This window comes from Bufo bufo, chromosome 3 (genome assembly GCF_905171765.1).
Source record: "Bufo bufo chromosome 3, aBufBuf1.1, whole genome shotgun sequence".
NCBI classification, from domain to species: Eukaryota; Metazoa; Chordata; class Amphibia; order Anura; family Bufonidae; genus Bufo; species Bufo bufo.
The window spans coordinates 117928830-117954260 of record NC_053391.1 but is presented as its reverse complement, the minus strand read 5'-3'; the positions used below and the strand labels follow the sequence as shown (position 1 = coordinate 117954260).

The following is a 25431-nucleotide window of genomic DNA, read 5'->3' as shown; positions in this document are numbered from 1 at the left end:
ACACTCTGTGGGTGAGGAGGTCCCACCTCTCCCCTGACAGATGATGTCGGGGAAGAGGTGGGACCTCCACAGAGTGTCGGATGTTGCATGCAGTGGCTTTTGTCTGGCCGATTCTCAGACCCCATTATAGTCAATGGGATTGGCGGGCGGGCGGCAGTGCCGGATCCGGAGAACTCAAGCAGGGAGGGTTGAAATGAATATTTTCGGCTATCCTTTTCTTCTCCAGTGAGATAAGCCGCTGCCGACAGCTATTGATTGTGTATGGGTGGCTTTAGGGGACAGAGGCGCTCAGCTGACTACTTTCCCTACGGAAAGTAAAACTGAGCAAATTACAGCTGAAAGGAAAACAGCGCTCCGCACCCTTTAGTTCTGAGGCTGATGTGGAACCTTACGTCGCTAGGTCATTTCAGCCTTTTCAAACATTAGTTACACCTTCAGGTCGCATTCTTTTAATGAATTATAGAAGAACTTCAGCTCAATGTTGGAAACTGAAGTTCTGATCGTCTTCAAATGGTCTCGGACTCTTCTTTCACAGCAGAAGGTGACAATAGACGACAAGGCCTCTGCTCCCTGTCATTGCACCCTAATAAATCAGAACCAAAAAGTCCAATAATGTCTACAGATTTTTGAAAACAACATCACTGGTATCTAATCCCCAAGATGAAGTGTCTTAGGCTACTTTCACACTAGCGTTCGGGGCTCCGCTTGTGAGTTCCGTTTGAAGGGGCTCACAAGCGGCCCCGAACGGATCCGTACTGCCCTAATGCATTCTGAATGGATGCGGATCCGCTCAGAATGCATCAGTCTGGCTCCGTTTGTCCTCCGCTCAGCAGGCGGACACCTGAACGCAGCTTGCAGCATTCAGGTGTCCGCCTGGCTGTGCGGAGGCAAACGGATCCGTCCAGACTTACAATGTAAGTCAATGGGGACGGATCCGTTTGAAGTTGACACAGTATGGCTCAATTTTCAAACGGATCCGTCTCCCATTGACTTTCAATGTAAAGTCAAAACGGATCCGTTTGCATTATCATGAATGTTCATGGTAATGCAAACGGATCCGTTCTGAACGGATACAAGAGTTTGCATTATAGGTGCGGATCCGTCTGGGCACATACCAGACGGATCCGACCTAAATGCAGGTGTGAAAGTAGCCTTAAAGGGTTTTTCCCAGGATTTTTTAACTGATGACCTATCCTCAGGCTTATTCTTCAAGGTGACATCCCGGGGGGGGGGGGGGGGGGGGGTGTCCTTTCTGTTGCAACTCTTTCCCTATCAAAGCTAGGGGGGGGGGGGGTCCTTTCTGCTGCAGCTCTCTCGTCACAGCTTCTAACAGTAGATGTAGCTGGAGGCAGTTCAAGGATGAACTGAGCATGTGCTACCACCTCAGCACATTAAATACAGATTTAGGGCTCATTCACACGGCCATATGAACGGATCCGCACCCGTTCCGCAATTTAGCGGAAGGTCTGCTGATCCATTTATTTCTAGGGGCCCTCAAAAGATGCCGACAGCACACCGTGTGCTGTCCGTATCCGTTATTCCGTACCGCGGCTCCGCAGAAAAGATAGAATATGTCCTATTCTTGTCCGCAATCTGGGACAAGAAATAGGCATTTTCTATTATGATTGCGGCCATGTGCGGTGCACGAATTGCGGAACGCACATGACCGGTATCCGTGTTTTGCAAATTGCGGATCCACAAAGCACTACGGCCGTCTGAATGGGCCCCAAGAGGCACATTTATTAAGACCTTAGGTCCATTTAAAGCCCTAAGCCGGCGGTGGATGGGCCGAAGTTGTGAAGAGACGCAGGCCTCTCCATAACTTCGGCCCATCCAGAGCCAGTTCTAAATGTACGACAGCTTCAGAGCAGTGTTTCATTTAGACCATTTTCTACTCTTGAAACAGGCGTAGAAAATGGTAAATCAGACAGGCCTACCGGTTCACCCCCATTACGCCCACTTAATTAGACATGGCGCGAGCAGGACGAAGTCGCAGATTGTGGAGCAACTAGCTGCTGCCCCGTAATCTGCCCTTGAAATATACCCAATTTCAGAACTATAAATGACCCCATAAAAACAGAACGCTAACAGCAGCTCAGGCAAGATGGCCTCCCCCATAATCATGTTCAGCAAATAGAAAAAAAAAAGTCTGCAATCAGAAAATAAAATACAATTAGAAAAAAAGATGCGTTGCTATCTGGTTTTAACTTGCAAGAAAAAAAATTTGGTGACATGTTTCCTTAAAATCTTATCCAATTTGCAGCTACCATACTCTGCAAACCTGTACATCCAGATGGAAAATCTGAAACATATACACCAAGTGTGAACACACCCGTAAAGGGCATCTGTCAGCAGATTTGTAACTATGACACTGGCTGACCTGTTGTATGGTCCCATGTTCATATGTGCACGCACAGAAAAATTTAGTTTTAATATATGCAAATAAGCCTCTAGGAGCAATGGGGGCGTTGCCGTTACACCTAGGGAATTTCTGGAACAGCTGAGCCGCCTACACTTTCATTGACAGGGGCAGGTGTGATAACATTTTCACTGCCTGGCCCTGTCAATCGAAGTGCAGAGGGTGCGGCACTAGCAGAGAGAGCAGAGCCTCTAGGTGTAATGGCTACGCCCCCGTTGCTCCTAAAGGCTCAATTGCATATTATAAAACATAATTTTTCTCAGTAATGCGGGCACATATGAACATGGAACCAACACAGATGCCTTCAGCTGCCAAGTGCACACGTAACAGGTCAGTCAGTGTCATAGGTACAAATCTGCAGAGGCCCTTTAAGGGGTTGTCCTACAAGAAGTATATATCTCCTGTCCACAGGTAGTGGATATTTTCAGCAGTCAATAAAAGTTCAATAGAGCAGAGCACATGAGTGCCCACTGCTCCATTCACTTCAGACACTCCGGCACCTCATTCTTGTGATTGTTGGGGGTCCCGTTAGTTGCACCCCCACTGATCAGATACTTATCCCCTAACCTGTGGATAAGGGTTCATTCAGACGGCCGTATACTGCTGTCCGCAAAGTTGTGGATCCGTTATTTTGAGGACAGTTCCGCATGTCCGCAGAAAAATGGATAGCATTCAGTATTTTTGCGGACCCATAAACTTCAATGGGGCCACAGAGCTCCAGACTAAAAAAAAAATATCAAGGAGCCATTGGCTCCTAACCTGAAAAATTTAGTCGCCAAATTTACATTTTTAGTCGCCAAATTTAAAATACATATAATTACATTATAATAAAAAACAAACACAGGTCTTACCTAGGGTTGTCACGATACCAAAATTCTGACTATTTTGATACCATAAAAAAGTATTGCGATACTTGATACCACGTTAAAAAAATAAAAACACCAAAAAATCCGCGTGCATTCCAGATTTTATGGAACGTCTGGACCATAATAGAACAGTCCTAACCTAATTTTTGTCGGGACAAGGTGACTAAAAAAATTGCTAATTATTTATATATTTTTTATGTTACAGCGTTCACCGCATAGGATATATTTTTAAATATTTTAATAGTTTGCACTTTTTTCGGGCGTGGCGTATGTAATTTTTTGTATTGTTTATATATTTTATATGTAAGATTGGGCAAGGGGGTGATTTAAACTTAATATTTTGGTGTTAGTTATTAAAGGTAAAAAAAAAAAACACTATTTCCCCCATTAGGGGCTAGAACCTGGGATCTTTCATCCCTTGTCCTATTCACCCTAATAGAGCTCTATAAGGGTGAATAGGACTTTACACTCTCCCTGCAGCTCTGTGCATAGTACACACGGCACAGTAGGGGCCATCCCTTGCGGCTCTTCAGCGTACGGGGCCCCAGTGAACACTGAACAGACGCGTCCACTCTGGGGTTCACCTGAACCCCTACTTCTTTGGTGTAAGAGCGGCTCAGTCAGCCCCAACTCCGGCCCCAGCTGGCTGAGCAAGGCCTACAGCTGAGCCCACCGGTAGTTATCCAGGCAGTCAAAGGGAAGCTGAGCCCACCGGTAGTTATCCAGGCAGTCAAAGGGAAGGGCAGAGTTCATGGGCCCTGGGGCCCCCTTGTAGGGAGGCTTCCAGTAGGGCCCCTTGGGTTTGTAGTAGGGGGGCTGTAGCCGGTAAGTGGGCCCATAGTTTGGGAAGGGCGGATAGGGAGGGTGCATGATCAGAGTCCTGCAAGGAGTAGGTGGGCTGCGCGGCTGCTCCTTATATCAGCCTGTTATACCAGGCTAGTTACTTTAACGACTGGCAGCCCTGCGGCCTTAACACCTTCACTGCCAGCTACACTTGAGCCTCCCCAGCGTGGTGGCATCTCCGCATCGTAGGCTGTACAAATGGCGGAGTGCTCCCTCATACCGCCGCACGTGCGCCAACCGATGGAACTGGTCACAATCGCACTTATCGGGCTCACACCAGAAAAGCCCCCCTTCCCCCCCCACACTTCAGCATAAAATAGGAAACGCGCAGAGAGAGTTAGGTAGGCGGGGGGATACTGGGCAGCGGCTGCCATTAGCAAGTGGCAAGGTGATCATCAGTCATCTCGCCACTTGCTAATGTTAAGTATGTAAAGGGTTAATAGGAGCCCTGCGCTGGTCAAGACACTAAAAAGCCAGGGAACATATATCTCTTAATAGTCCGTGCTTAGTAGGAGGGGAGGTTATCTCCTCCTACTAAGCACGGACTATTGAAAGAGATATGGTTCACTGGCTTTTTAGTGTCTTGACCAGCGCGGGGCTCCTATTAACCCTTTTCTTCCCTTATTAAGAATGTTTGTGAGCCCAGGCAGGTAGCTCACACGGAGCACCAGCAGTGGCTCCCTGAGTGTTATCAGGGTCGTAAAGACATAAGGAGTAGCCTTTAGCAGCGGCAGCGCAGGGGTGACTGACTGTTGTGGAATGTTAAGTATGCGCTGAAAAACTTCTCAAGCTTTTCTGTTCTGTGGAGCAGTCGGCATGGAGCGGCTCCCTGTCTTCATGACTGAAGAGCAAGCTGCTACTGTGTTCAGCGCGGGAGAATGGGGGTGTGAGAGGAGCAGCCAATGGCAGGGCAGCCCGGGGATACTATGACCAATCAGCAGCCTCCTCACTAATAACAGAGCTCTGTACTGTGCGGAGCTCTGTTATTGGATTGCCGTCTGCCTGCTGTATGAAACCCCGTTCTTCTTAAAGCGGCAGAGCAGCGGAGGGTCTAGGCGCAAATGGCGACAAGACTACAAAGTCTTGTCGCCATTTTGCAATTCTAGGTCGCATTGGCGACTATTTTGGTTGCCATCTGGAGCCCTGGGCCAGGTTTTGATTTTCACTGACAAGTATAGGACATGTTTCATTTGTTTTGCGGAGCCGTGGAATGGAAGAAAAGGGCCCCATAGAAGTGAATGGGTCAGCATCTAATCCGCAAAAAAAAAATCCGCATTTTTGCGGACAGCATACGGCCGTCTGAATGAGCCTTAAGGGATAAGTTCCTGGTGGGACAACCTTTGCGGCTCAGCAATAACAATCTGCATTGACGCAAATACAACCTAAAGGTTTTCTTTCCAGTAGAAGTTCTCCAGGCACAGGGCTTACTTGGCACCTGGGTTTTGTCCAGGCTTGCGGTAACCCACAGCCAGTGTATTGTGCGCTATCCACTGGCTAGAGAGGTGTGAAGTAATGCAATCAAAAGCTTCAAGGTGGCATAACAGCCTGCAGTCTCAGCTTTGCTGATGCAGAAGTCATACTGTAACAATGCAATTTCAATCAGTGGCCTTTCTGTGTCACAGTTCTGCTCTGCCATACCACAACAGGAGAACAAGACTATGAGGGACATTTATTAAGACTGGTGTTTTCCATGCCGGTCTCAAGTCCCTCTGCACTCCCAGAGGAAGCGCCAAAGTTATGTAAAAGCGCAGGACTCTACATAAGTTTGGCGCTTCGTCCAGCAGGCCGTCCGACAGGTTTAACTGTACCACAGCCCTTTTACTGGTGTAGATTTAAAGGGGTTATCCCACTTCACATTTTCATACTTACCTGCTGCCAGCGCGCCATTCACTTCCTGGATTCTGGCTGGGGGCGGGCTTCATCTTGATTGAAGTCTTCTCCCGGCCGGGCCGCGCGCTGGATTGAATGCTCACGCCGCCACGCATGCGCCATGGTGACTTATTCCTGGCCAGTATAGTACAGAGCCGGAGTGCGCGTTCGCGGCTCTGTACTATTATGGCCAGGAAGACATCACCATCGCGGCGGCGCGCGCGTTCAGGACAGCGAGCGGCCCGGCCGGGAGAGAAGGAGTCTTCTGCGCAAGCGCGGCCACCAGGATTCCGGAGAAGAGCGGTGGCCGTAACCAGGGGAGACCGAATGACAACAATGAGGTAAGTGGGGATGATTTTTCTCCTAAACAGTGGGAATTGGTTAATCAAATATATTTACAAAATTGATCACTGTCAAATCATTAACAGATTTAACAGTGATCATTATGATGGGAATACCCCTTTAAGCCATTTTCCATGGCAAAAAACGGTGTGGAAAATGTTACATGAGCCAGGCCCCACACCACTCCCCCTATACTCTCCACTTTGGAAAAGTGGCGGGAGTGGGGAATCACAAATTTTAACGCACAGATGGCGTGCAACTAAATTTGCGACCCATTTACTCCACAAAAGTGTAAACTGCGTAAATAAATGTCCCTTTTTAACCTCTCCTGACAAGTCTGTTTTGGCAACTACTGTATTTTTTGCCCTATAAGACACACCTAGGTTTTAGAGAGGGGAAATAATACAATTTTTAAAAAATTTGACCTCAGTTCAGAGCCCCAATGTTAATTACACCTCGAACCTCAAATTAGACCCCCAATCAGACAGTCAATGTTAATTAGACCTCAGCTCAGACACCAAAAAAATAAAAAAAAAATAGCAATCAACTCACCTCTTCAGTTACTGCTGTGCTGTGACCCGACGCCTCACAGCGCAAGTCTACATCCCCACGCTGTGCACAGGTCACCTCACAGCGCAACACTGGCAGAAGAGGACTAGGGAGCGGCGAGTAGAGCCAGCACACGGAGTGCTGTATTCACCGCTCCCCAGTCCGCTACTGTACTAACTAGTGCTTCCATAATGGAGGCGCTCAATAGTATTCGGCCTATAAGACGCACTGACAATTTTCCCCCACTTTTGCGTGTCTTATATGGTGAAAAATATGGTACTTGTATTCCCCATGTAACAACAATTCTGAAACATCTTTTTTGTAACTCTATGATGTGAATTTCCTCTATTATTCCTGCCAGAAGTCAGTCAAAAATGAATTACTAGAAGCTTGCAATGAAGGCCCAGAAGAGATTTACCAGTTGGAGGTGTGTCCGTACAGAGTTGGACACTGGCGGCATTGACTGGATAGTGACATGCTGTGCAGGCACACCCCCCCCCCCTCAAACTGGTATCACCCAGCTGGACCTTCATTGCAAGCTGCTTGCAATTCATTTCTAAGCTTCTAGCAAGAATAATAAGGAAATGGTACCACAGAGAGTCATACATGGGGAATGCAAATAGTTACTAAAAAAATAAAAATAATACATGTCAGGAGACGCGACAGCTCCTCATTAAAGCAATAGCCAGCGAGATCTCAAAAATAGCTGCCCAGGTTTCTAAGTAACAATCGAAAACTGTCTAAAAATAATAAAACAGTTAAGCAATGTTCATAAATGGCTGGTGGGAACCTAAAGAGAGCATAAACGCTTCCCCAATAACCTCCATATAGCAATGGCCATGCAGGAGACCGCAGCACTTCACGCACAAATATTACTATTTCCAGTGAGCGGCTTTGTCCTCATGTCCGTCATCAGTTGTCTACAACATTTTTTTCAAAAATCGATATCCTTTCAATTGTCATGGGAAACATCAGAAATCCTCTTAAAGGGATTCTGTCAAAGATCATGCACATAGACCTGATTACATGTTATTGGAGGTCTCCTACAGCTCATCAGAAATATACCAGTATGTTGTAGTTTTGCTAAAAAAAAAAAAAAAAAAAAAAAAAATGAGTCAGCTTAATATTTTTTTTTTTTTGCGCAGTTCTTTCCATGAGGCTGATGGTGCGGGCACTTGGGTGGCAAGTAAAAGCGCTCACGTGAGAGTACAGTGCGGCCTCAGAATGACGTTGGAGGAGCTAGGAGTGGACTTGAGGATGAGAGGAGGTGCTGGGCCCACTCGGAATAGACGCGGCTGGGCTCCGCCGATGGTTAGGACAGCACCCTGTTTTGTTTTTTCTTTTACAGGAGATTTGCATATATCCAAAATCATTTTTTCAGCAAAACATACTGGAATATTTCTGACATGCTAAAGGAGCCCTCCAATAAGATGTAATCGGGTCTACAGGCAAAATCTTGCAGACAGAATCCCTCTAAAATGACAGCAGCAGAGGCGTATGAAACGCAGAGCATGTGCACAAAAATGGAGACCCGTACAGTACAACATCATGTAGAAAGTTACCTGCAGAGAGTCTGATTTCCATGATTAGCGGGTGCGGAGGTTTCCCATCACACCAGTTCTCTACATGAGACCACAAGACGTGCTGTGATACTGCGGTGTTAACTGTACGAGGGGGAGACGATTAACTTCAATACTGGCACAAAAGTTTAAAAAATGCTTAGCTCTGGGTGTGTCCGCCTCTGGAGGCAGAGGGAAGAACAGGCTCCGTGGGTTTACTCTATAGATTCTCCCTCTGGGTTATGGAACCAGAGTCAGGCTTTCGTGCTACTTGCTGGGAATGTACATGTCATGCTCCAACAAACCGCGACTCCGGATTGTCATATGATCCGCACAAAGGGATATTAGATCTCATTTCTGCAGAGCGAAGAGCAGAGCACGCCAACAACAAACAGAAACGAAGCGTCGCAGCAAACGCGTTATTAAATCACAAAACCCTTCTCACTTTCTTCTCCGCCTCATTTCTCATGTAAGGCGGTCCCTATCGTGCATGTCCGATACACACGTCACAAATCTTGGGCTGCACAGTGCAATTGTTGGCGTGCACGCCTGAGCAAAAATTTCGCGTTTTCACCTGGCTCTCAACATTTTTGAAATATTGATGCTAAAGTGGGTATGGTTAGCCATGTTAATTACGTGCAGTCCAGATTAATCGATTTTGTACTACGAAGTTCGGAGTTCAGGACATGTCTGTTTTTTCCACCGTGGTTGATTTGATTTTTGAGTTGATTTTTTACCAAATTTTTATGTTTTCCGTGATGGATCAGTGAACAAAAGAAAAAAGGCGATTTCTGCATACACAGAGAACTGGAGGAGAACGCAGATAGCACCCAGACATAAATCCCTGATGTGTGAATAAGCTCTTATAAGCTCAGTAAGAAGGTGGTGTACGAAAACTAGAGTAACATCTAGAGACAAAAGTGTTATGTTTGAAGATGCGCCAAATTTATCAAACACTGTGCAATGTTTGGAGCAAATTACACCAAGGGAGACGTAAATCTAAAAGGTCCTGTGCGGCCTCCACTTCCGGGATCACGTGCCGTACGTTCCGCATGTAATCCCAGCCTGGAATTACAAGCTGCGGCGCATTCATGTCTGAATCTCGTGCGAGAGATTCAGACTCACGCATGCGTTGCAGGTTGTGATCCCGAAGTGGCAGGCGCACGGGATTGCTGCCACATCTTGGATGAGCCCTTTAAAAGAAAAATAATAATAATAATAAAATATTTCCGTCATGATAAATTCCCTCCTAGGTCTTTGTCACCTTTAGGGTCCATTCAACACGAACACCGGCAATGTGCGTTCCGCATTTTGCAGACCGCACATCGCCGGCACTATAATAGAAAATGACTAATGTTGTCCGCAATTGCGGACAAGAATAGGACATGTTCTATTTATTTTATTTTTTTCGGGAACGGAATTGCGGACCCGGAAGTGCGGATCCGCATTTCCGGATCCGGACAGCACATAGTGTGGCCCCATAGAAATGAATGGGTCCGCAATTCCGTTCCGCTAAATGCGTAACAGAATTGCGGACGTTTGAATGGAGCCCAAGACTGCCTGTGTATTTTCATGCGATGCAATAAAATGGCCTGGACAATCTGCCTGGTAAAGTTACATGAAACATTATGATTTGCAAATCAAGAATTGTAGGAGACTACAAAAAACGGTCTTATTCCATTTTTTTCCTGAAAAAACACAGTTCCTCTGTCCAATGGCGGTGTCTGGTATTGCACCTTGGCCCCATTCACCTGCACTGCAATATGAGATAAAGCCTAAGAGAAAGAAGGGGAAAAGAAGGCCCCTTTTCATAGACCATTCCTTTAATTTCCGTGCACTTCTACAACTGGTTAAAGGGTTTCTGTCACCAGAATTAACCCTATTAAACTGGCTGACATTAGCGATGTGCTAATGTCAGCAGACCCTAACTGTACTATTTTTATGCTTATAGACGCCCCGGGTACTACACAATTTTAACTATGATATGCTAATTAGCCTCTAGGAGGGGGGGGGGGGGGGGGCGTTGCTCCTGCTCCTAGAGGCTTGGTTCTCCCACCTCAAGTCACGCCCTGCCGTCTTTGATTGACAGGGCCAGGCAGCGTTCGTCTCCTCCTGCCAGACCTGTGCGCTGGATAAATCTCAGTCCCAGCACACAGGGCTGGCAGGAGGAGACGAACGCTGGCCCTGTCAATCAAAGACGGCAGGGCGTGACTTGAGGTGGGAGAACCAAGCCTCTAGGAGCAACGCCCCCCCCCCTTTCCCCCAAACACTCCTAGAGGCTAATTTGCATATCAAAGTTAAAATTGTGTAGTAACCGGGGCATCCATAAGCATAAAAGTAGTACAGTAAGGCTACATGCACACGACCGAATGTGTTTTGCGGTCCGTAAATTGGGATCCGCAAAAAAAAAAAAAAAAAAAAGGATGACCTTCCGTTTTTTTTGGCGGAACCATTGTAATAATGCCTATCATTGTCCGCAAACTAGAAAAAAATAGGACATGCACTATTTTTTTGGCGGAGCAACGGAACGGACATACTGATGCTGACAGCACACGGTGTGCTGTCCTGGTTTTTTGCGGACCCATTGAAATGAATGGGTCCGCATCCTATCCGCAAAAAAAAACGATCGGACACGGAAACAAAATACGGTCGTGTGCATGAGGCCTCAGGGTCTGCTGACATTAGCACATCGCTAATGTCAGACAGTTTAATAGGGTTAATTCTGGTGACAGAAACCCTTTAAACACTGTACTATTGCACCCCAGCCCCCAAAATCAGCACTTGGGACCTTTTTTTTCCCCCCAACACTGTAATACCATAGATACAAATAAAGTCTGGCACATTGTAGTCTGGCGGTCCTATTTTCAGCCCCAAACATTAATGGATTCCATTGAAGAAGTCTTTTTACTTTCCTCTAATGGGTTCGGTCCCCAAAAAACAGGGGCAGAAGAGGGGCCCTCTTCCAATCATGCTAGTGACATCCGCATAGCATGCATGCTGGGAAATGATCTTAACGTACACACTGTGTCCATAGGGCTCAAATAACCCAACAGAGGCCTCTGTCTGGCCTGTATACATACCGCATGGTATACTGATTTTTTAAGACCCTATGGGTGATGGATCTCACCGTGTACCTATACAGCGGGATACATTGCATTCCTCAGTTAGAGGTATACATCTGGACCTTTCTCAGTGTACAGATCAATGGTAGACCACTATCATGGACCTTAGGACTGTCCATATTTAAAGATGTGGCAGGTCTGGCTCATTCTATATTCAGCACAAAGTGGGCGCCAACGTTGTATTGGGAAACAACCTCCTCTGTGTTCCTGCAGAAGAATGCTATCCGGTTCTGCTCTGACCCAAACCCATAATGGACAATAAATCTGCAGGCCTTTACCAGAAGCAGAAGGGAAGACCTCATCAGAACGGGCACCTCTTTCACTTTGCAGCGTTCCTTCATTTGCCTTTGCAAAATCCATGGACAGATCAGCTGTTCCTCCTGGACTCCCAAGTTGCTGTGTAGCAAAGTTCAAACTTGGGGCAGCACAGGCCGGGAGGAAGGGATGGGGGCCTGGCACGTCTGTGGTGCCAACTGGAAGGTCACTGTGAAAGGCATTGTAAATGTGAGCAGACTCTGAAGAGTGTCCTGAATGGCAGGAAGGGGGGCGAATGTTTTCACAGATTCTCTCGTCTTCTTCCCAGTCATGGTCAGCAGGCTTCTCATGAAGCTCCTCAGAAGTCTCTTGGTAGAGCGCTGACGTTTGAGTTTGCAGCATGCCTTCAACCAATGTCCCATACTGACAAGGGTCATAATCACGAGCGGCTAAGTCCTGGATACAGCCTTTCGTCCTACTTTTAGAATCCTGCAAAAGAGAGACGGCTTCACCATCCGGCTGAGCGCCCAGCTTCTGGAAAATGACTTGACGGCAGTGCCTGCAGCACAGACAGTAAATGATGTTCCCCATTATCCTTGAGAAGGACGGCAGAAGAGTTTACAACACGTGTGTGACAAAGGACAAGAACTCCTCACCCTGCATGGTTCCAAAGTTACTATTAATAAAGGGACTGTGGAGGAACAGCCTGCAGATCCCGAATGTAATTCTGAAGGGTGGCGCATGGGCTACAAAGTTTCATTGGCTCGAGGCCACTACTGGGCATCTTGCAAGACTCAAACTCCTAGGCCTCTTTCACAGGAGCGACACGGATTGTGTCAGGAATAAAACTGATGGTTTTGCACACAAGCTAATTCTTTTTTTTTTCCGCCATTGCGTTCAGGGTGCGTTTGTTTCTCCCGTCTGGAATGTATTCGTTCTTCACGCGTGTGAAGAAAAACTGAAGAACAATCTACATCTCCTAGCAAGCATCAGTGAAAAACGTATTGCATCCAGATGCTTTCTGTTTTTTAACGCAAGCCTAGGGTGGCCAGAAGTCCAGTTTTAGGCCAGACAGTCCGGTTTTCTGACTCCCTGTCTGGACGGACGCAGGGATGTCCGCCTTTTCAGCAGCTCACGCTCAGGCAGAAGCATTGTGCTTTCTGAGCATGAACTGCAGGAACAAACTAACCCTCCCTCCCACAGCTCACCCGACGTTCTTCAAGACTTTTTTTGGGGCTGCGGGGGCATGTCGGGGCGTGGCCAGAGTGTCCGGCTTTTGGGCGTGAACCGAGTGGCAACACTACGCAAGCCCCTTTCACTTGGGGCCAGGGCTGCGTGAAAAAATGCACAACGCGATTTTTTAGATGATCCATGAAAAACGCCGCTCATGTACATAGACCCTTTGAAATAAACGGGTCAGGATTCAGTCCGGATTCTCTGTGTTTGTTACATGCATCGAATCTGGACGGAAAACTTGCTTGTGTGAAAGAGCCCTCAGGATAGGTTCACACAGTTATTTTGGGGGGAGGTTTTGAGGCAGATTTCCCTTCAGGTTTTCAGCCAAAGCAAGAAGTAGATTCAGAAGGAACGAGAAGTATAAGTCCGTCCTTTATATTTACAGTTCCTTTCGATTTCTGGCTTTGGCCTCATGCACACGACCGTCGTTCTGGTCCGCATCCGAGCCGCAGTTTTGGCGGCTCGGATGCGGACCTATTCACTTCAATGGGGCCGCAAAAGATGTAGACAGCACTCCGTGTGCTGTCAGCATCCGTTGCTCCGTTCCGTGGCCCAACAAAAAAAAAAATATATATAAATAACATGTCCTATTCTTGTCCGTTTTGCGGACAAGAATAGGCATTTCTACAATGGGCCGCCTGTTCCGTTTTGCAAATTGCAGAAGGCACAGGGGCGGCTTCCGTGTTTTGCAGACCGCAAAAAACTGAACAATCGTGTGCATGAGGCCTTTGGCTGAGAAACCTACAGTAAAATGTGGCTCAAATCTTCCACCAAAAACCTCTGTGTGAATCTAGCCTTACATGTGATGGACTCACAGTCAAATTTAATTCTTCAGCAGCAAATTGAAAGAAGAAAATGATGTCATGCACATGGGCACATTCAAGGGCAAGAGAACTCCGCTGTAACTTCATACTTGGTGCAAATCCTGCAACAAAAAACGTAGAGTGCTTCCTCACATTGCTGAGGTATTCCAGCTTAGAAGCTTCTAGAGGAAAATATCTCCGTACATGGCATCTGGCAGAAAAGGTCATGTGCGTTGCCCCATATGGGGCATTTATGGCACATCACTAGGATATGCCATAGCTGTGAGACAGGGGCGAGTCCTAGAGGTGGGACCCGGCCCCATCTCCAGAACAAGGCCCCTGATGTACATCATGCATGTGAATAAATGGAGAGGACGCCAGCAACCCACACAAGCGCAGCAAAACCTACATTCAACAGTATGGGACCTTTCAAAATGGCCCTGAGCCTGAATGGGTGGTTGCATATGCACGGCTTGCTCCAGCTCCTCTTCAGTCTCCTTCTAGAGACAAGTGGGTTTCAGAGGTGGGACCCGCACCTATCTGACATTCATGGGAACAACCCCTTTAAAGTGTTTTCCAGGAAAATATATCAAAGTGTTTGTGACTTTTTAAACACCATTGGGTTAAAATTTGTCATAAGTGGCGTTTCGATGCTGCTCTTGCCACTTTCCGAGAAGGGGGTGGGGCGAGGTTGGGCCCGGCACACTTATGACCGTTTCCTGGCGATCCAAATAAAAGCATATAATTGGAAGAAAACACTCTTCTTAGGCCTCTTTCACACGAGCGAGTTTTCCACGCGGGTGCGATGCGCGACGTGAACGCATAGCACCTGCAAGGAATCCTGACCCATTCATTTCAATGGGTCTGTATACATGAGCGGTTTTTGTTCACGTATCAGTTCTGCGTTGCGCAGGAATCTCAGCATGTTCTATATTCACGCAGCCCTGGCCCCATAGAAGTGAATGGGGCTTCAGTGAAAAATGCATCGCATCCGGAAGTCTGGGTGCAATGCGTTTTTCACTGATGGTTGCTAAGAGATGCTGTTTGTAAACCTTCCATTTAGTTTTTTTTATCACGTGCGTGAAAAACGCATCAAATCGCATTGCACCTGCGTGGAAAAAACTGAACGCAATCGCAGCCAAAAATGACTGAACTTGCAAAATGGTGCGAGTTTCACTGAACGCACCCGGACCTAATCCGTATGGTTCGTGTGAAAGGGGCCTTATAAGTTTCGGTCCACTGGGGTCCTTACTCATAGCACAAAGGTATTCATCGCATGACGCCCTGAATAAGGACTCCAGTGGACCGAAACGCGCAGGAGGAGTGGTTTTTTCTTCCATTTGTGTTGCTGCTTGTATATTTGTATTTGGTGCCTAAATAAAGGAGCATTCTTCTAATACCCGAGTGCTGGTTGATGTTCAAGATCCTCGGATTAGGACAGTTTCGTCTACGCTTCCACAGTAACCACGTGTGACCCTCAAAGCCAAATCTGACCAGTGAGAAACAGGATTAAAAGAATAGGGCGTATGAACATCATAGAGGAGGGTCCTCCACTTAGGACGCCCCAGAAGGAGCAAGAGATGCCTGCATTTAAAAATCGGAATTCGAGGTCGTGTTTGGTTCCGGCTGATACCTCTGTACCAAAATCGACTTTTGATTGCTAATTGGAAATATTTTTAAAGATACTCATTCACTGAAGTGTCGCGTGAATCGAATTTTGCCTCCACAGAGGTAATACATGTTAGTGCTGTAGGGAGACAGGTCTCGGTACAGCATTAAAATGAGGTGTTTGACCGAATCAACTTCTGATCCATGATCTGAAGCTCAATTTGCTCAAGCCTAGCCAGGAACATAGGGATCTCCAATTCTGGCTGTGTAACCCTCTAGCTGCTGAGGTGAACAGCGACTACATCTAAGGCTACTGTCACATCAGCGTTTTCAATTCCACTATTGAATTCCGTCATAGGATCTCGACAGCGGAAGAAAACGCTTTAGTTTTGTCCCCATTCATTGTCAATGGGGACAAAACTGAACGAAACGGAATGCACCAAAATGCATTCCGTTCCATCCCCATCACAGACAAACAGCTGCAAGCAGCGTTTTTCTGTCCGCCATGTGGTGAGGAGCAAGACGGATCCGTCCTGACACACAATGTAAGTCAATGGGGACGGATCAGTTTTCTCTCACACAATAGAAAACAGATCCGTCCCCCATTGACTTTCAATGGTGTTCAAGACGGATCAGTCTTGGGTATAGAAGACATAATACAACCGGATCAGATGCAGGCGGTTGTATTATAACGGAAGCGTTTTTGCAGATCCATGACGGATCCGCAAAAAAAACGCTAGTGTGAAAGTAGGCCTCATGCAGTCGAATGTATTTTCTATCCGTGTGGTGTATCTTTTTTTGCAGATTGCACACGGACTGATTGATTTTTATGGGTCTACAAAAAGAAAAAAAGAAATAAATAGCAGCGTAGCATCCATGTGTCCATTTTACAGACAATAAGAGTCATGTCTACTGAGTGAAAAAAAAAAGCAGAATGCACACGGAAGGTATTTTGCAGATCGATGGTCCGCGGCCTGAGATACGGACACGATTGCGTGCATGAGGCGTTAGAGAATATCCAATGCATATACCACAAATATATTCTGCTGGAATGCCTCTCTGAGATTAAACGGGTTGTCCAAGTAAAAACAAAATATAATAAAGGGCAGCAGGTTACCGATTCAGCGCCTTGCGCTGCAGGACCGCCACACCGCTCATCATGATCGCTGCAGCAATGATGTTCTGTACACCGCACATGACCGCTGCAGCCAATTACCAGGCTCAGCGGTAGAAGACAGGAGACGTGATTGGCTGCAGCGGTCATGTGCATTATGAGGGAAAGTCACTGCTGCAATCAGAGGACCTGCATGGATGCACTGGAGCGGAGGGGTTTTTGTTTTTTTAACTTTCCTGCTTTTAAGGCCTCTTGCACACGACCGTATGGCTTTTTCAGTATTTTGTGGTCCGCAAAAAAAAAAAAAAAAACAGATGACGTCCGTGTGCATTCTGTTTTTTTGCGGAACGGAACAGCTGGCCCCAACAGAATGGATCCTTGTCCGTTATGCAGACAATAGGACATGTTCTATCTTTGAACGGAAATACGGAAACGGAAGGCAAGTGGAGTACCATCCTTTTTTTTTGCAAATCTATTGAAATGAATGGTTCTGTATACGAAACAGAAACAAAAAAAAAAAAAAAACGTTTGTGTGCAAGAGGCCTAATTCTTATTTAAATTCCAAGTGCAAAAGAAGTGAGCTGGCCGGGAATAGAGGAACATGGAGGGAGAGACAACCCGAGAGTGGAAACACTGCAGCCATGGCCCCTTACTAGCCCTGCATGGCCAAATTATCGCGTCTCCAAACTAGGAGAATGTCGCAAATCGGCCGCTGCAAGGAGTGACTAAACCTTTCACTACTGGCAATGAACGAGTTAATACTCAGTCGTCTACGTCCGCTCTGCAACCTAGCACTCACTTCCTGTTCTCATTGCCAGCCACAGCATGGCGCGCAATCACTTCCGGGGTTACGGAGGCGCAACTAACTCTTCAACTACATGGGGGTGCTGTACTTTACATAACCTACTTCCGGAAAGTGTTACGCAATGCTTTTACACCGGGTAGGGTTCTGTAGTACGACAGACACAGCGATTCATTTATATTAGAATACAGGCAACAGCGGACGGCAACCGCGGCAAACACTGCTGTGAGCGGATCGGTACTGCGCCCCTAAAATTGTGACAAAATGGTTTGGTCGGATGAAGGTGACCTTGATTAAAGCTCTGGAAGCAGATGTCACAGACACGCTGGGGGTGGCCGTGTACTGCGGGTTCCCATGGTGCTCTCCTCACTGTCACCTCCTGCACAGAATAACTGGTGGCAATGGCAGTATTCAGACTATAACCTTAGCGAAGTGTCTATGCACTTTAAACATTATAAAAATAAAATACCTCTCATTTAGTTATAAGGGGCAACCTCTGGCACTCCAGCGGTGCCAAAACTACAACTCCCAGCATGCACACTTGCTTGGCTGTTTTCAGAACTCCCATTAAAGTAAATGGTGCATGCTGGGAGTTGTAGTTTCACAAGATCTGGAGGTTGCTAACCGCTGCTATACATTGCATCCATCAAGCCATGATTACTACCAGTTATACTGGTGTCTATCGCTTGGACTCTCCACTTCCACGGTCACCAGTACTGCCAGTCCATCCGGACAGCCATTTTCCTAGCGATCTAACTTTCACACCTGGGATCACACCGGCTACTTTCACACTAGCGTTCGGGTGTCCGCTCGTGAGCTCCGTTTGAAGGCTCTCACAAGCGGCCCCGAACGGATCCATCAAGCCCTAATGCATTCTCAGTGGATGCGGATCCGCTCAGAATGCATCAGTCTGCCAGCGTTCAGCCTCCGCTCAGCAAGCGGACCCCCGAACGCAGCTTGCAGCGTTCGGGTGTCCGCCTGGCCGTGCGGAGGCAAACGGATCCGTCCAGACTTACAATGGAAGTCAACGGGGACGGATCCGCTTGAAGATGACACAGTATGGCTCAATTTTCAAACGGATCAGTCCCCCATTGACTTTCAATGTAAAGTCTGAACGGATCCGCTCAGGCTACTTTCAGTAGAATTTTTTTTAAACTATAATGCAGACGGATCCGTTCTGAACGGATCCAAACGTCTGCATTATAGGAGCGGATCCGTCTGAGCAGACATCAGACGGACCCGCTCTGAACGCTAGTGTGAAAGTTCTGATTGGTCAGATCAGCGTATTATGGGTCCATGGCAGCCGTATACTTGGCGTCCAAGATGGTACAGAAGAAAAACCTTTGGAAAAGGCTTACCAGAGTCTTAAAAATGACACACGAAATAATGCCTTAAAGGGTTTATCTGACCCTTGAAATCCACCCCCCCAATATAAGACCCCTCACACACACACACAATGTACTTACCTCACTCCCCAGCACCCACGGCCACCGCTGCGTCTTCTAGTCACGCGGGTGACAACAACATTTGGAGGGGGGGGCAGCCAATAGCAGGTGGTGACGGGAACGAGCCTCCCTAGCGTCACCAGCAATGCTAGGGAGGCTCATCCCCGTAGCTGCCTGCTATTGGCTGCCCCCCAGATGCAGCTTCACAAGTGACGTGGGTGCCGGGGAAAGAGGTAAGTACATTGTGTGTGAGGGGTCCAGGAATATGGGGTCGGATAACCCCTTTAATGTGGGAAGCATACAGTTGCCTTCTCTCAGGATGGGCCATCACTATCTGATTGGTAGGGCAAGCCCTCGCTCCGCTCCGTCCATTTCTGTAGAGCCGCTCCCACTGACGTGAATGGGAGCAGCACCGACTGTGGCTTCACGCTCTGTCCACTATAGTTCAAGCCCCAAATTCTGGAGCTCCTGCAGAACAGCTGATCGGCGGGGAGTGCAGGGTGTCGGACCCCCACCAATCAGATCAGATATTGATGTGGGCAGGCCGTCAATATTAAAGTACTAGAAAAACCCTTTAAAAAGGTGGTGCCAAAGCCAGAGGTCGATCCGGTGGAAAGAAGGAGAAGAAGTCCTCCCTTTATAGTCCTCCTTCTGGCTTCATTCATAACGGCTACAGGAAGCTGCGACAATGAAACGGAACAGTCCGGCTACAACCAGCAACTGAAACAATGTATCAAAGGGATGTATAAACCCACATAGAAACTTCATGACCGGAATGGCAAATATCACAATGCAGCCACGTGTCAAGCGCCGAGACCTGTGGCTCCACAATGTGGAGACCTCACCAGGAACCACGTGGACCCGCCCTGCTATTTCCTAAGAGGAATGACACAAGATCTGCAGGTAAACGCTGAATCAGGGATTACATGACAGCTAACTGCAGCAGGTGCACCACACGCCATCCTGGCTGATCCGGTATGGGCGAGGAGATGAGATCCTTGGCCCAATCCATCGGGTTTCAGACATAATGGGGGTCATTTATCAAAGAGCGGAGTTTGAGGCTGGTCTGTTATAGCCCCTGCGCTGCTGCTGGAGGGTGCGCCTCGTCTTAAATTAGGCAGGTCCTCTGGAGGCCTGTGCTCCTAGTTTCAAATCTACTCCTGTTCCTGACTGGCGTAACGGGGTCCTGCTACTTTTGGCATAGCCATCTTCGTAGATGTCCCCCAATAAGCAGCAGCAGTCCTTGTCACCCGGTGACGTGTGTCGGTGACATCCCAGGCCTAATACATAAGTGAGATAATAACAATATCCTATAGCGTAACCTCCGGCCTGTGACATCCCGTGTTCCCCAAGCGGCAGTTTACAATGTGACCACAGGACGAGGAGGCAGCAAATAAACACAGCAGGGGTAGTAGTAGTAGTAGTGGTGGTACAGGAGCAGAAGCCAAGGACGCGACGGATTAGGTCCGGGTGCGTTCAGTGAGACTCGCACCATTTTGAAAGTTCAGTCAGTTTAGTCTGCAATTGCGTTCAGTTTTTTCTGCGCGGGTGCAATGCGTTTTGATGCGTTTTTCACGCGCGTGATCAACTGAAGGTTTACAAACATCTCCTAGCAACCATCAGTGAAAAATGCATCGCACCCGCACTTGCTTCCGGAGGCAATGCGTTTTTCACTGAAGCCCCATTCACTTCTACGGGGCCAGGGCTGCGTGAGAAAACGCAGAATATAGAACATGCTGAGATTAGAATATAGAACTGATGCGTGAAAAAAAAAAAAAGACGCTCGTGTACACAGACCCACTGAAATGAATGGGTCCGGAGTCAGTGCGTTCACGTCACGCATTGCACCTGCGCAGAAAACTCGCTCGTGTGAAAGGGACCCTAAAGCCTCACAGCAGCTCCGTTCCCAAGGGCATCCAGTCAACACATCAAGGTCCAGACGAGCCGCACAGTCTAAGGCCTCCTTCACATTGCCGTTTTTCCACTGACGCGTGCTGTCCGCATTTTCCACAGACGGCACATATACCCGTCGATTCCAATGTGTCTGTCCACACATCCGTATTCTATAGTGACCGTGGGTCAGTGAAAACAAATCACGGAGACACGCACTACTTTGGTCCATGACGCGGCCCAAACACGTCCATTGACGTCTATAGGTCCGTGATAATCACGAACACAACAGGGGTGGCGTCCGTGTTGCATCCGTTTTTCACTGACCACTGATAGGAGAAGCATCCATGGAATACTGATGACACATAAAGGGTAAAAAAAACACGGATACACAGCCCTAACACGGATGTAACACGGACACAGATGTGCAGGACCCGTACAGGGTAACATTGCTTCTACTAAAGTTTTGGGGGTGTGCGACCTGATACATAAGACCCCACTGTAGTGCCTACAGGTCAGGGGTCAGCAACCTTTGGCACTCTAGCGGTTGTGAAACTACAATTCCCAGCATGCGCCATTCATTTCTACAGGAGTTCTGAGAAGAGCAGAGCAATTATGCCCGGGGAGAGTTGTAGTTTCCCCAACAACCGGAGCGCTGGGGGTTACCTACCACCCTGATGACAGGTACCAGTGCGCCCCCTAGGCTCCTATTATTAGGAAGTCTTCTAGATGTCCCACCATCATAGGCAGGATTGCGATGAATTCAGGTACATGGATCCACAGTGCGGTAGACGTCAGACTGTATGGGCTGCCATGAGACAGACCACCCTGGATATGGACTGTCAGGTGCCCCTAAAACTAACAGTGGGATCACATGCAGAAAACAAGCCAATGCCAGTCATGTACCAGGTAGGTGCAGGGGCACTTACCGCAGCAGGGCCTCCGCACGCCGGCCTCCTCCGTCTTGCTCACCATGTCCTCTGTGCTGGGGCTGGAGGTGGATCTCACTGCGAGAAGGACAGAGCCGGCCGCTCAACACACACACACACACGTGGTGCAGCTGTAACCTCTGCCACCCGACCTTCCAGAGCGCTAGACGCCGCGACGGCAGCCGCCGAAGGACAAAAGCCTGGCTGACTGCTGACTCACTGAACGCCTTAAAGGGACAGTGCTATTTTTCTAGCTTTTTCCTAAGTAGATGGATGACTCGCTGTTTTGCTGTTTTTGACACAGAGATAGATAGTTTTATATAGATGTACCTTAAAATGTTTATTCACCTGTAAGCACTTATTTTGCTAGATAGGCAGATAGTGTAGTTGCCTCTACACAAACACATTTGCACTGGTGTCTTTTTATCCATAAAAAAATGCCAGAATAACCGCAGGCATTTTTTTTTTAAGGGTATCTGGGCTTTTTTTTTCCTGACATTTTTGTACACATTGGGCAGATTTACTATTAGTGTCATAGTTTGCACACAAACTTAATTTTTTTTTGCATTTTACAGGTCTGTAACATGTCCTATTCTTGTCTGTTTTGCAGACAAAGACCAGGCATTGTTACAATGGATCCGCCCAAAAAAAACGGATGCAGTACGGATGTCATCTGTCTTTTTTTTTTTACAGATCCGCAAAATACATACAGTCCTAAGGCCTCTTTCACCCAGTCAGTGTTTGGTCAGTATTTTTGCATCAGTTTTTGCAAGTTAAAACCAGGAGTGGGTCCAAAACACAGAAAAGGCACAAATCAGGGGCATAACTACCATAGCGACTGCTATGGGGCCCAGGGCAAGAGGGGGCCCAGTTGGGATCATCTCCTCTTCTACTGGAGGTAAAAACTTGGTGACAACTTTACCCTCTAAAGCAAGGGTGCACAACCCGCCGGCCGCATGCGACCCCCAGAACCAAGTTTTGCGGCCCCCGTCTTGCTGGGCAGAAGCACAGCTGATCGTGCGATCAGCTGTGTTTCTGCCTGAAGCGCTGCACGAAGAGTGCTCCTGCACTGTAGCAGGTCGGGCCCCCCCACCCCTGCCCCCCACTGGAAGTGATAGTGAGATAGCGAGGTAGATGAGCGGCTTGGGGCAGAGGAGCGCAGAGCTGCAGGGTCAGGAAACCCCGATCAGCTCTGCCTTCTGCAAACTCCCACAGCAGGCTGGATCCCCCTGTAACTGGGGCTCCTTTGGATACCCCAGTTACAGTGGAAATAATACAAAAAAAAAAGTCTCTCATTGTCTCCCAAAGGTCTTTCAGTGACCTCTTGGGGACAAATTATGTGGAAAAAAATATATTAAAAAAATAAGTTTAAAATATTATTATTATTTTTTTGAAAACTAAATAAAAAAAATATAATAAAATACAAATAAAAGAAAAGAAATTTGTGGCAAAAAATAGAATATTATGAAAAAAATACCGTAAAATAAAAAAAAAGTAAAAAGTGCAAAATAAAAGAGTGTTCACTGTCCCCCAACAGTCTTTTTATGACCATTTGGGGAACATTTTATGTGGCAAAAAAATATTTAAAAAAATTATGGAAAGTTCTAAAAAAAGAAAAAAAGAAAATACAAATAAAATAAAAAATATAAAGGAATTTCAAAAAATACAAACAAAATACAAATAAAAGAATTTTTTTTAAAGGAAAACGTGCAAAATAATAATGTTCATTGTCCTCCCAACAGACTTTTTATGACCTCTTGGGGGACATATTATGTGGCGAAAATATAGATAAAAAAATAAGTAATAAACCAATTATAAAAAAAATAATACAATAAAATATTAATAAAATACAAATAAAAGTAAAAAAGAAAAAGAAAAGGTGCAAATAAAAAAAAAAAGGGCCAGTGTTCCCCAAAGGTCTTTTGGATCCACAGAAAATACGGATGAAGTCTGTGTGCATTCCGTATTTGGCAGAACGGAACAGCTGGCCCCTAATAGAACAGTACTATCCTTGTCCGTAATGCGGACAATAATAGGACATGTTCTATTTTTTTGCAGAAACGGAAATACGGAAAAGGAATGCACACGGAGTAACTTCTGTTTTTTTTTGCGGAAACATTGAAATGAATGGTTCCGTATACGGTCCGCAAAAAAACGGAACGGACACGGAAATAAAATACGTTCATGTGCATGAGGCCTAAGGTCTTTTCAAGCCTGGTCATTAAAGGGTTAACCAATGAGCTCCTTCCCCACTAGTAAGTTAAAGCGCTTACTGATTATTGCAGGGCCCCTATAACGGTACGAGGCGGAAATAATCAGTGAGCGCCGGCCTCTGCAGTGAAGGAAAGCTCCTACTGGTTATTGCAGGTCCCCTATAACGGTAGGACACAGTTATAATCTGTCAGCCAGGGCCGGCTCCAGGTTCATGTGGGCCCTTGGGCAATAAAGTCTCAGTGGGCCCCCTTACACAGTGATAACTCTCTGAGTACAGATAATATAGTAGATATAACCTGCAGTCCTATGTGACAGCACAGATAACACAGTGATGGCTATCTGAGTACAGAAAATGTAGCAGTGTTACCTGCAGTCCTATGTAAAACCACAGATAACACTAGTGCTGATAATGTGGTAGTGTTACCTGCAGTCCTATGTAAAACCACAGATAACACTAGTGTAGATCATGTAGTATTGTGACCTACGTCCTTAGTGTGCCTCCCTGTGTCTCTCCCACGGACTCCATGCTGGCGGCGCTGCTTCCTCTTCCATCTTCTTCCTGCCCCACACAGAACGTCCTGATGCAGCAGCGTCAAGTCTTAGTAACACTGTGGGCATGGTGATGGTGACACACAGGGAGAGACACACACACACAGGGAGAGACACACACACAGGGAGAGACACACACATAGGGACACACAGACACAGAGACACACACACACACACAGGGACACACACAAGGACAGACAGACACACACAGGGACGGTCAAATACACACAGGGAGAGACACACACACAGGGACAGATAACCACACAGGGACACACACACACAGGAACAGACACAAGGACAGACAGACACACACAGGGACAGACAGACACACTCGGGGACGGTCAAATACACACAGGGACACACAGACACACACACACACACAAGGACAGACAGACACACACAGGGATGGTCAAATACACACAGGGACATACACACAGGAATAGACACACACACACACAGACAGACACACATACACACAGGGACAGACACACACACACACACACAGGAACAGGCACACACATAGGGACAGGCACACACACAGGGACACACACACACACACAGACACACATACACACAGGGACAGACACACACACACAGAGGAACAGGCACACACACAGGGACAGGCACATACACAGGGACAGGCACACACACACACACGGACAGACACACACACACGGACAGGCACACATACACACAGGGACAGACACACAGCTAGGCCTCACCACATTCAGCCTGGCTCTTCTCCATACAGGCAGTGGCATAGGGTGGCCGTTGCCCCTGGCACAAAATTCCAGGAGGCGCTAGCAGGGCTGCACCGCCAATTACCTCCTTTTTAACCACACGACCCCCTGATGAACCCTCGTGGGGGAAACGCGTTGGGGCAGTACGGAAACCCAAATTCTATTAGGGCTTTTTTAGGGCCAGCCAGGTTAGGGACGGGGAGGCCCCACCTTCAGGAGTAAATGCTCTGGAAATACATTTTCAGCTAAGCAGTGTCCGCGGAATACGGATGACACA

The 25431-nt window shown here is 47.2% G+C and overlaps 1 protein-coding gene across 4 annotated transcripts in view; it reads right to left on the bottom strand.

Moving 5' to 3' along the window:
* The window catches only part of CLUH (clustered mitochondria homolog), an 85851-nt gene extending 64013 nt beyond the window's left edge, over window positions 1–21838 (bottom strand). The window contains exons 1-3 of one of the 4 annotated variants that reach the window (XM_040423495.1): window positions 12029–12033; window positions 11878–11885; window positions 7739–7745 (exon numbers count right to left, since the gene is read on the bottom strand). Coding sequence is in view for 3 of the 4 variants with exons in the window: in XM_040423491.1 (XP_040279425.1) it covers window positions 11848–12415 (568 nt within the window). In the remaining variant the exon portion in view is untranslated. Of the gene's footprint in view, window positions 1–7738; window positions 7746–8450; window positions 8655–11847; window positions 12477–21651 lie in introns of those variants that run through there. The other 3 variants (XM_040423493.1, XM_040423491.1, XM_040423494.1) reach the window with 3 other exon arrangements.
* Window positions 21839–25431: the final 3593 nt, after the last annotated feature.